Below are 12,568 nucleotides of genomic sequence, written 5' to 3'. Positions count from 1 at the left end.
GTGTAGCTCAGTGCTCACCTGCAAACTTTGTTGTGCCACAAAATCAATGTATAGTTTCTGAGCTACTCTCAATGGAAAGTGGTATAGCCCAATATGGTCACTGCTACTATTGATCCTGAAATTAAAGTGAATGCATGTGTGTTGTGTGTGCAGTTTGAGATCAAGGTAAGAGGAGAAATGCTACTTCTATATATGTCTGTAATATCTGTCCTGCTCTTCAATGGAAGAGACAGGATTAAGGGAATCAGGGTGGAGAGGAAAGAGGGAGATGTGTGGAAATTAGAGTGAAGTCAGGAGTAAGGACAATCTTTAAGACAGGAGAAAGGTGAAGAGGAATTATATGGGGGGCAAGTGGAAAGAAGACTAAAAAGGAGAGTACATGAGAGAAAGAAAGAAATGGAAAAGGAAGCAGCAGAAAAAAGGACAAACTATAAAAAGGTAAACATGAGCATGAAGGGAGAATAAAAGGTGTTCAGATGTTAAAATGTCCTGTAAAGCAAGGTTGTACTCTGTTCATACATTATGTATTCTTGAGGTGTATGTGGGTATCTCAGTGTAAGCAGTGAAGTGAAGAAGCAGTGGCTTTGTTTGAGCATTTTACATATGATTTTCCTAGAGCAAACCTTTTCCTGATAAGCCTCTCTAAATGTGTAAAAAGGGAATGAGAGAGGAGACTGATATGTACACTGAAAGCATAATATACTGTGAAAAAGACTAGCAGAAAGATCAACTATGGAACAAAAAGAGGGCTGAAGTGACATACTGTACAGCAATGAGTAAATACTCTAGGTCCAGTGACCCTGAATGTGTGTGTTCGGTAATGGGCATGCTGATAGAGAGTGTTTATTTTTATCTTCCCCAGGCCCAGACCTTGGTATCAACATCCACACCCTGCTCTCATTTACTCCACAGTCATGTCAGATCACACACAAACACACACACACACACACACACACACTTAAAAAGGCTTGCTGACTGGCTTAGAAGTGTTTTTTTTTTTTTCCACTTTCCAAACCCCTTATTATTTTTTCATCTAAAATTTGCTTTGGTTTCCTGTCACTTGTATCTCATAATATTTGTTTTCTTTTTCATTTATTTCAGCAACAGTTATGCATTAATTTTTATATTATATTTACATACTTTTATTTTCCATGTTCAATCTATTGCCGTTGAACTAACATGCCCTCTTCATTTTTACATTTACATTTTATCTTTTGTTTAGTGTTTCTGCAGTAGGTGCTCCTTTAGTCCATAACTATACAAATTTCAACCAGGGATGATAAGCGTGAGTTCCTAGGTGGACATAAATTGACTGACAAACACTTTGGCATGCTTCCATTAAAACTGAGAGGTAATGGAGACATCTCAGGAAATTATGAGGTGCTTCAGATGGTGGTAATCACTTTGATTCAGACTTTGAAGATGTGTGTTATTCAATGTGGCAGGAATCAGGCAAAGACTCTACTCACTCATGAGCGGTGTTCAAAAGGAGTAAATTAGTTCATTGAAGGCGTGTGTGTGTGTGTGTGTGTGTGTGCGTGTGTGTGTATCTGTAACTGTATTTGTGTGTGTGTGTGTGTGTGTGTCTGTGTGTAATAGGTGTATGTGAGAGTGTAATCTGTTTTTCTGCTGATTTCACACTAGGACACACACGCAGTCTCACATACACTTTCCACATGACTTACTTTACATGATTAAGCAATCTGTTGTCATACTCATCTCCAATGATGTGCTTGTCAGTTGGTTACTTAGCTCAGTTTTGACTGTATCTTTGAGTAGAAATGGTACAGTTGCTTCTATATCAGGGCATCCCACAAGGATTCTGGTGTATACAGGATAGCATCCTGGACTTGCTAAAATCCTACACTCCTGAACACATTGCAAGAAAGTGTTAATTATGATTATCTCTACCTATCACAGGTCCAGTCTAATTCACAGAGCCGTCCCTCTTTCAAATGGGAGAACTTTCTTATTATTTGTGATATGTATCCAGACTATTATTATCACTACCAACTGAAACAACTCTACCCTGAAGCTCTTGTTAGGTCATATTCACTGCTGCCAAATTTTTCTTTTTTTTTTTTTTTTTAATTTTTACAGAAATGGCGGCGCATTGAGTAAAGCATTGGCTGCAAAGGAATACAGTTCTTTTTGTCTTCTTTAACTGGTTCTAAGAGAGCATTAAAGGCCAAGGTTTACTTCTAAATACTGCAAAATATGTCTTTAATTCAATGATTGCTGTTTCTCACTAGGGGCCTTTTGGGTATTGGGCATTGGGTAGTGGGCATATTACTTTCAACTCCCTTGTTCCATGACCAAACAGCAGCAAACAAAATAAAAACTTGTGCTATTGTAGGACCCAGTGACCCTCCTCATTTGCAAAGGCACCAGCAAACAAGAAATGCAAAATTAACTACATGCTGGTTCACTGACTCAAACTAGCATAGTCCAATAGCGTACAACAACAGTCTGCTGTAAAACCTTAGGCAGTCTGTATATGGTGGCATTTTGACACTACTTCTCTTTTCCAGAGTGATGAATAGAGAACTATCTGTGGTTGAATGTGATGTTGTAAGTGCTGCTTGGGCTGTCCTTAAGCCTCTGATTTTGGCATGTCCTGACCAATGTGTGAACCCATCCCTGGTTGCCACACCTGTCAGCATGCCTTTGGTTTGCTGCACTAGCTTTAGGCGGTGTTTGCTGGTTCACTGCTAGTTCAGTGCTTGGTCAGGTGTTTCTGTTTCACACACACTATACAGATCATTAGTTTGATTAACAGCTTCTAGTCTACCTTTTTTTATGTGCTTTATTAGACTGCATTGGAGTAAAGAATGGTTAGAAGAGCCAGTAACATGTAAAACACATATACAAGAATTAAAATAAATCATAGAAAGAAAAATCTAAGTCTGTATGCATTTGTATGTGTGTATATATTGTATTATCATATAGTCATGTGTATGTATAAGTCTATGGATTCTGTGCCATAACTAACTTCTTTCTTGTTCCTACCCCAGCTCTTCAGGTATGACTCTCCCAGCTCCATACTACCAGCCAGAGGAGAATGATGAACGCCCCTTTATCTGCTCTTTGCCATCTGATAATGGCATCATGTCATGTAACGATGTGCCGGCGAGGCGCGAGGGAGGCCGTACATGCTGCCTGGACAAAGAGGATGCCCTCCACAGACAGGCTCTGGGCCTGAGTCCTGAGCCAATGGCCAATGGCAGTGGTGCTGGTGAAGCAATGGGTCTGTGTATCAACTGGAACCAGTATTACACTCGCTGCCACACAGGGAATAGTAACCCCCACAAAGGTGCCATCAACTTTGACAACATCGTGTATGCCTGGATCGTAATTTTTCAGGTATGTTCCATTTGAGTATGAACACTGGCGATATGAAGGTGAGGATAGGCTGTGGTAAATTTAAAGAAATATCTAAAGTTATTATTTAAAGATTGTTGATTTCAGCAATAAGGACTTACATTTTATTCTGTCACATTATTCTGTAAAAATAAATATAATGAATATTAACTCCAATGTGTCTTTCTCCCTAGGTGATCACTCTGGAGGGTTGGGTAGAAATAATGTACTATGTAATGGATGCCCACTCCTTCTATAACTTCATCTACTTCATCTTGCTCATCATTGTAAGTAGCATTTATTACTATATTTATTAAATGTCAGTGTCAATGTTACTACCATACAATGACATGTTAAGAAAATAAGGAGAGTAAGACAGTAAAATAAATGCCACAAACCCACATACTGGTACCAGGGAATAAAAATAGGGTTTATAGACATCAGAGGTCTCCTGCCTTCACTAAAATGAATCAAGAATATATTTTCTGAATGACTGATTGAAGTGCTCAATAATGGTGTAAAGGACTTTCTACAATCTGTAGCTAGGGAGGGCGGGATGGAGACGGAAGTGTTATTTAAATGCATCTAGGTGATGGAAAAGTATTGTACGGACAGAAATCAACTTTCTCTGGACCAGATTAAAGCACAATGAAGTTGTAGAATTTTGAATTCACATGCCCTTGACAGTATAACACTGCATTCAGTCACTGTGCAGCAACACAGGTACAAATGAACACTGCATTTGCCAATCAGCAGGTGACTACAATAAGGAAGAGACATATGGACCTTTGTAAAGCTTAAAAATGAGATGAAGAGAGGAAAAGGACACAAAAGAGAAAGGGCAACTACAAAATTATAGTAAGAGGAAATGAGTCAAAAATGAATAGAAGATTGTTAAATATTAAAGTGAAGAATACAAACACACACTGCACTACACTATAATTAGAAGAAACAAACGTAACGACTGCAAGACCTGCTCTACAGCACTGTTTTTTATCCACCCACTCACCATATTGTTGTCATTTGGTTGGGGTGATTTTTGCCATTATTATTGCAGATGTAATTTGTGTCCCCTCTGGCAGATTTGATCTGAGGGTGGAATTGTTAGTGTAAGCACTTTGTGGCGCCCAAAGATAGGTGACATGGTGTCACATTACAACATAACCACTTTTGCCTGGCTTATGCTTCTCCACTGATCACAATCTCATGTAATGTGTACATCCCTGTACTACAATTAAACTCTTCTCCAGCACATAAAACATGAACCCAGCCAAAATTGATCTGAAATCAGATGTTATGTTCCAGTACAATTGCTGCTGTTAGCGTCTAAGAACAGACCAAAAGGTCCAGCTAAAAAAGATTTCTTACTTTATGGTTCATCCTTGATTGACACAAGTTCCACCCATTTTGAGGTTCTTGGCAAGGGTCTGATCTGTTTGGCAACTTGTAGTCAGAGAACATAAGAAATGCCTGAAAGTATCTTGGGTCTGAACTTCAGTGCATTAATGATTTTCAGTGCGGTGTTTTTTAAAGCTTGTCATTTGATCTCATAAGTGTGTGTTCTCTGATATAAAACTCAGACTCGAAGAGAAGTTTGACCTCTACAGTGTCTGGTCTCATCTCTATCTGGTTGATACTTGATATTTTGTCAAGTGTGTGACCTAAATGTCTTTATTGATGCCACATTGAAGAGTGTAAGTAAATGGATTAAAGTGTCTTAGGGCTAAATGCTACCGAAAGGAAATAATTAGGAGACTGTGTGAGCGTTTCAGAAAGGAGATATGTATACACCTAAATGTATCTGACAGCTGCTGCATGGAAGCACGTAGACACACGAAGTCAGTTGCAAGCTAAGCCTGCCATCTCAATTTGTGTGTCAGAATGTGTAATCACACGGGCTTTTGTTGATGCAATGTGAATGTGCGCGTGTGTATGTGCGTGCGTGTGTGTGTGTGTGTGTGTCTGTGTGTGTGTATTTCCTTGCATGCATAATGAATGTGTGATATTGGACTGCCCTTCCTGTTTATGTGCAAAGCTGTCCACTGATCAGAATTACAGAATACACACACACACACACACACACACACACACACACACGCACACAGACACACGCACACACATAGATGTTAGTCTGGCGGGAAATCAAAGCCGCAAACACCTGCAGACCCGCTTTGACCCACAGGCCACAGATGGGCATCTCTCCTCCCTCTCTCCACACACATCCCATCCCATCTATGTTTCCTCTCTTTTTCTCCCTATGAACATATCCCTTTCTAGTCTTTTTTTCCTGTTCCTCCCAGCTTCCCAGCTCTCTCCTTCACCATGTCCTGCAACTTTGATCACCATGGATGAAAGTCTGTGTGTGCAAGGCCATTAAGTTGGGATTTGTAGACATCTGTGGATGTTTCATTCAGTGTTTCTGCTCCAAATGTTTTGGCCTTGTATGTAGTTTGTTCTCAGTATGTGCCTGTCTTAGACTGTCTGTCTAACGAGAAAGAGACATACATGTCCAGTTGTGTAATGAACAAAACCAAGACTGCTACAAGCTGCTGTATCTATCCCACAGTTTGTTTTGAACTGCTCAGCATTAGCCAATATTGATGTAATCATTGTGTTGTAAGCAGCTTGGAGTAGTCCAATAAAAGCCATTTCAACAATCCTGTAGTTATTCCCATTGGTCCCAGTAAACAGGTCAGCCAACATGTACCAGTTACAGTTACTTTTTCTTTTTTCTGCACTTTTCTCACAGCCCTGACTTCGACTCATGATTAGAAAATGAAAGCTCTTGTGATAAAGAATAAAACATAGAGGTACTAATGGGCAAAGGGTTGTTGTGAGAAGCAGTGTGGAGCTTGGCCATGAGAAAAGTAAAGAAGAATATTAAGTTTGAGTAGGAGCAAAAGGGAACATTAAGTGAAGTCAGAGGTAAAAAGAAGAGAAAGACAGCCAGACACTGAACTCTGCTTTGGGCATGTGTTTGCTCTGTCTGTCTTCTCCAATCAGCCTTGGTTTGGTGGAAAGCAAGCCCTCCGAGACTTTTAGCATGTGTACTAACATTTCTTTCTTCTCTTGGCACACAGAATCTGCAAGTGTCTGAGCTAAACAAACCTGTTTTTACCACGGAACATCATAATTTTTCTCATCCTGTATTTCGATTACTGCTTTAGCAGAGGGCTAATTATCTAATTCAACAAGATACTGCACTGGTGCTTATTGTTGTGTTTAAGTTCATTTCTTGGTTTAGTTTTTAACATCTTGATTTCTACACAAACTCTTTACCGTTTTTTTCTTTTTTATCTTCCATAGAACAGTTTATCCTTTGGGCTATTACCAAAAGAAAATCTAAAAGCTCACAGTAATTTTCCATTTGGACTGCCTTTATTTCATGTACTGAGCAGCTTAACTCACCCACTAAGTTTCATATCCGTATATAATCAATTTTTCCTAATGTTCTGTTGTTTTACATCTATCCAGATTGGCTCATTCTTCATGATCAACCTGTGCCTGGTGGTTATTGCCACCCAATTCTCAGAAACCAAACAGCGGGAACACCAGCTGATGCAGGAGCAAAGGGCACAGTGCCTGTCCTCCTCCACCCTGGCCAGCATGGCTGAGCCAGGAGATTGCTATGAGGAGATATTCCAGCTCGTGTGCCATGTCCTCCGCAAAGCTAAGAGGAGATCAGCAGCCCTCTACTACACGCTGAGGGGCAAACCCCCTCCGGCTGGTGGAGGCAGGGGTAACAGACGTGGTGGGGGGAATGTGAACGGAGAGCGCCATAATTTGAGGCACTCAAGATGTGAGTAGGAGGGCCTTCTAACGTGACATCTGAAAAAGAATTAATGAAATAACATTGACTTCTTTTCATACAATTTGAGAGTTGAATATGGTGTAGTAACATGGTATTTGGTCAGTGAAATTATGTCATCAAAAAAAATATATGCAATTACTGCAAATACTTACAATCGTGTAATCTAGAAAATCACAATTTGAAATAAAAATACATCCATATTTTTTTTATTTTTTTATTTCCATCTCGGCATCTCTAGCAAATCACTGCCCACACCAAAGCAAGCAAGTCCATGGCTCTCAGCCACTGGCCAACTCCATCAGTCTGTCTGTCCCTCAGAATCCTGAGGACTGCCCTATATGTGCATTGTCACTGAACGAGGGGGTGAGGGCAGTGGGGGACTCTGCCACTGGGGAGGAAGATGAGGAGGATGCTGTGAAAGAAACGAGCAAGGAGGGCAGCCCCTTAAAGGAGAGGAAGAGGACATGCTTTGGCCATTGCAAGGACATTTGGAATGATATAAGGAGAAAACTTTGGGGCATTGTGGAGAGCAAGTACTTCAGCAGGGGCATTATGATCGCTATTCTCATCAACACCATCAGTATGGGCATCGAGCATCATAACCAGGTAAGATATTATGATCAACACTGTCATTTAAACACTGATGTATGCAGCGATGCCATTTAACTAAAGCTAAAGAGTGATGATTATTTTTTGTATGTTTATATCTACAACCTGCTTCTAATTCCTGTTATTGTTGTGTCCTGCAAACATAACAGTTTTCAGTATTTTGTACTGCTGCTCAGTTATACAAACTTGACTGGACTTGGCTGTGACTGATACAAGCTTTTGTACAGACTTGCTGCCTTTGACATGTCCCATACTTGTCACACCACAGCTGACTCACCTAAGAATACCAAAGGGACCACTTGTGATCCTTGGGCCTATTGTTTTTTGTTTACAGTATATATTTGAATCAGACAGTAGATTCACTCACCCTGTGTCTCGACTACCCGCTACAGTTGTGTTAATATACACAATTTAGAGATGTTAGTGTTAAATGTCTTGCATTTAAGTTTTTATATTATCTCCACCTGTGATGGACTGGTCACCTGAACAGGGTGTACCCTCAAAGAGCTAGGCTAGATCCCCGTGACCCTAAATAGGAATAATCAGGTATAGATAATGGATGGATGGATGGATGGATGGATGGATGGATGGATGGATGGATATTATCTCCAAGTTAAATCTGTTGTTTTTATGATACACTGCATATACAAGTTGATATATTTTTATTGAAGTGCTCAGACACAGGAATATTATAGCAATCATTACAGTAAATTCTTTTGATCCTATTATTAGTTATTAGCTATGGCAAAAACTTATTGTTGTGAGGGCAGTGATTCATTTCACTCTTGTGGTCTGAAAAGAGTGCAGGATAATTTACTGGAAAAGTCAGAAAGCTTTGTATGTTTAGAGGTTTACTCCTGTAGGAAACATAACACTATTACACTGCGATAATCTAGTGTCAATAGAGTGAGTGTGTTAGCATAATCATTTCTCGTTTCCCTTCACTCCCACAAATCAGCACAGCCTCACCAGATAAACCACTATCACTGATGATAAAGCATTGCTGCTAGAAATATCATAATAGCCCATGACATTCAGAAGGATGCGTGTGGGAGTAGAGCATCACTACCATGCAGTTCCCTGACAGAGGTATAAACATTTAGCCTAGCAGTAGACAAAAGCAAACTGGCTCTTAACATTGGCCAGGTTCCTCAGAGGCAGACGAGGCAGAAGTCTGAGTGAGAGAAGTCTGCCAAGAGTACACATGCACGCATGCACGTATGCAGGTACAAACTCATAGAAGCACACGTACACAATATGCATCCATTTATGTCCAGTGTGTACATGCACATAAACAAATACTCGACAGGATCACACTATTACATAAAACAGCTTTTTCTTTTCATCTTTCTATTTCAATCAGTGCCAATCCATTTTCTCTTTCTACGTTTTTCTTTCTTTCTCTTCTACCCTCTTGCTAATTTTAACCTCCACCGTCTCCCCTTATTTTCTCCATAAATCCCCCTATGCACCTTTATTTTGCACCTTCCACCACTTGTTCTTTTGTTACTCACTGTCTTCCTTCCATCTGTCCTTCCTGTCTTACCCCAAGTGTCTCATTTACTCTGACTCTTTTACCTTCCACAGTTTCACCCTCCATCTCTCTATTTTTCGCTCTCTCTTTCCCTCTTATTCGCCCACTCACTCCTTGACAGTGTACAGAGTAGTTGCTTTCTCTCATCACTGAAGACTCTAAAAATAAGCAAGGGGTTTTGGGGAGAAGAGGAGGAGATGGGTGAGAGGGGAAGAGCAAGGCAGACGCCCGTTACACAGCAGTTTTCAGCTCAATTCCCTGTGAAATTCTGTGTGTGAGTGAGTCTGTGTGTTTCAAAGTAAGTATGTATGCAGAAACACACATATACATTTATACACATGCACTCACAGTCTCTGTCTGTCTTTTTCCCGCCACAGTTTCCACTGGCTACACAAAGGTGGTGATACAATTGGGTGGTTTTGCTTTGCAGAGGAAAACTCTTAGCGTAATTTATTCTAAAACAAGAATACTAAAGCTTTTGTACCTTTCCCCCCAAAAAACTGCACTTCTATGGTTGCACCACACGCATTTTTAATGGAAATGTTCACATAAAAATGGACCTTTAAAGATTCAGGACCATTTTTTTCATATTTAAGTTAGATTATTGCTCACTGTCACATAAAATAATGTTGCACATTAAAAAGTTTAAAGACACGCTGCTTTTTGGAATCATCTAATGTGTGTTTGTGTCTGGACATCTCTGTAAAATTTGCACAGTAGAATTCAAGACTTGGAAATAGAATCTCATTCATTCATATTCAAGCAACACATTCACATGCTGACTGAGGGCACATTTCAAGAGAGAAACAGAGGATATTTATGAAAGAAAATGAAAAACATGAAATATTATTCAGGAGTTGGATAATAAAGGCTCGGCTGGAAAGTAACATGGGAGAATAGGAATATGAGGGGAAACATGGCTGAATGGGGCAGGAAAAAGAGAGAGAAAGCAAAGAGATGAAGGAATGTTGATATTTTGTCTGAGTTAAACTGTGATGTCAAGAGATGTGATGGTTCTGTCAATACCAATAAATCTCATATCCTGCGTTTGTACTTGGATGAGTGAGGGAGTTCTGGACATAGGTCAAGGTTACAGCTAACAGTGAAGGTATAAAACCTGTCACATCTGTGAATCTGTGTACTCCCAACATTCATTGTTTCCTATTATAACTCATCTTGTAATTGGATTAGTATCTCTTAATACTTCTTTTATGACATTTGGATTTCATCATCATCAAAGCCCTCTGTAGTCCACTGATTGGTCCAGCTTCCAGCTACCAAGCTCAAATGAGTCTCAGTAGATTTTCCTGACTGAAACATTCTAGTTAAGCTAAGCTCATGAGATTTAGGCTGGTTTGGTAAGATTATTTCCTTTCCATCCTTTTTATCTTTCTTGCTCTTCTTCACTTTTAATTGAGTATTTTTTTCTCCTCTCCTTTCTGCCATCATGTCTTTATCTACGTCCAAAAATCTGCTTTCTCCCCTTTTTCTTCTCTTTGAGCCAGGTACTTCCTCTCCTTCTGATCGACAGGACGATATTGATTGGGAAGAGATCAGCCTGCCTGATAATGAGACTCTGAAAGAGAAAGCAAAAGGGATGGTGAACTATAGGAATGGGGATAGATCAGGAGAAAAAGCGGATTAGAGGAGAGGAGGTCTGAGAGGGTCTTTTCTCTGACATGGTTTGCTAACTTCGGGAGGGATAGCTGGCTATTTCTCCATTGGCTTTGAAACTGAAATTCACAGGGGGGATCAGAAAACGCATCTGATCCATATCATGCATAACACACATTTAGATACACACAAAGCATACTTGCATGAAGCGAGTACATACATACAGAAATAAACACAGGATTGACTGGGGTGTGTGTGTCTGTGTGTGTGATTCCTGATAACATGTTGTCCTTTTCAGCCAGTGTTTCATAGTGTGCTACACAGACAACACACAAGCTCAATTACATTTCTCATTTTGCTGTTTTTTAAAAATTCACTTAAGCAGCTGTGCTAAAAAAAATGTTCCTATTTTTCTGTCTCATACTTTGCTATCTGTTTGTTGCTCATTCAAGATAAGCTGTGGGTTCATTTTATTTGTCATGTAGGGAGGAATTCTCCTTTTAAGTGATTGACAGTTTGAGTGACAGCATTTTAAACAGGCAGCGAAATGTGATGCGTACACAACTGTTTTTCTTTGCAGTGGTTCCTGCATCTTTTGTTGCAGAACTTGTGATTTCATTGGAGTGGTTTATATCACCGCCCTGCATCTGTGTCTACCAGTGCTCTGTTTTTTAACTTGGCATGCTTGCAACAAGCCCCTTTTATCTTCTGTCTACCACGTTCTGTGCCACTGCATCTATATCCACTTCCACATTTTGCTCTTATAATTTTGTGTTTCTGTGACATCTCTGCACCCAGCCTGAGGAACTGACCAATGTCCTGGAGATCTGCAACATTGTCTTCACCAGTATGTTCACACTGGAGATGATCCTAAAGCTCACTGCTTTTGGCTTCTTTGAGTATCTGAGGAACCCCTATAACATCTTTGATGGCATCATTGTTATCATCAGGTCTGTATTCAGCATTCCTGACATGCATGGTAACAGATCATTTCACTGGATATTAATGAAGGCTTCCAAGACACATACATTGAAATGAGTTTCAAGATATTACCTCCTCTCCAAGATGTAACTGTGGCAGCTGTTCCAATCAGAATTTCCATGTTTTTAATATTTACCTCATTGAGCCTTACACTTCTTTTTATATGACAAGGTGTTAATATAGGGACTGTTTAGCAAATGAGATAAAGTATGTAAAATGCAGCTTTATTCCTTATCACACCAGTATGCATTATGTATGTGTTTTTATTAGTATAATGGGCTGACTTACCCTTTTATCTAACTTACTGGTTATCTGGTCTTTCCCTCCTCTTTCCTGACTCCAATTTATTTTTGGTCTCTCCATGCTTCTCTCAAATTTTAACACTACACATTTTTCTAACAATTTCTGTACAACTTTCAACTTCTTTTTCTATCATGCTTACATATACACATATACACACATCCTAGTGTGTGTGAGATCATCGGCCAGGCAGACGGTGGTCTGTCAGTGCTGAGGACCTTCAGGCTGCTGAGGGTCATTAAACTGGTGAGGTTCATGCCTGCGCTGAGGCGGCAGCTGGTGGTGCTGATGAAGACAATGGATAACGTGGCCACCTTTTGCATGCTGCTCATGCTCTTCATCTTCATCTTCAGGTAACA

At 39.9% G+C, this 12,568-nt stretch overlaps 1 protein-coding gene across 4 annotated transcripts in view; it reads left to right on the top strand.

The window, feature by feature from the left end:
* Positions 1 to 12,568, top strand: part of LOC113141275 (voltage-dependent T-type calcium channel subunit alpha-1I-like) — a 126,931-nt gene that overhangs the window by 78,578 nt on the left and 35,785 nt on the right. For all 4 annotated transcript variants that reach the window (XM_026325593.1, XM_026325592.1, XM_026325594.1 and 1 more), the window contains 6 exons: positions 3,015 to 3,363; positions 3,555 to 3,647; positions 6,835 to 7,159; positions 7,410 to 7,777; positions 11,727 to 11,878; positions 12,377 to 12,562. In XM_026325593.1, the coding sequence (XP_026181378.1) occupies positions 3,015 to 3,363; positions 3,555 to 3,647; positions 6,835 to 7,159; positions 7,410 to 7,777; positions 11,727 to 11,878; positions 12,377 to 12,562 (1,473 nt within the window). The remainder of the gene's footprint in view (positions 1 to 3,014; positions 3,364 to 3,554; positions 3,648 to 6,834; positions 7,160 to 7,409; positions 7,778 to 11,726; positions 11,879 to 12,376; positions 12,563 to 12,568) is intronic.

Source organism: Mastacembelus armatus, chromosome 8 (assembly GCF_900324485.2).
Source record: "Mastacembelus armatus chromosome 8, fMasArm1.2, whole genome shotgun sequence".
Lineage (NCBI taxonomy): Eukaryota > Metazoa > Chordata > Actinopteri > Synbranchiformes > Mastacembelidae > Mastacembelus > Mastacembelus armatus.
The sequence above is the reverse complement of the archived record's forward strand: the minus strand, read 5'-3'. Positions and strand labels throughout refer to the sequence as shown.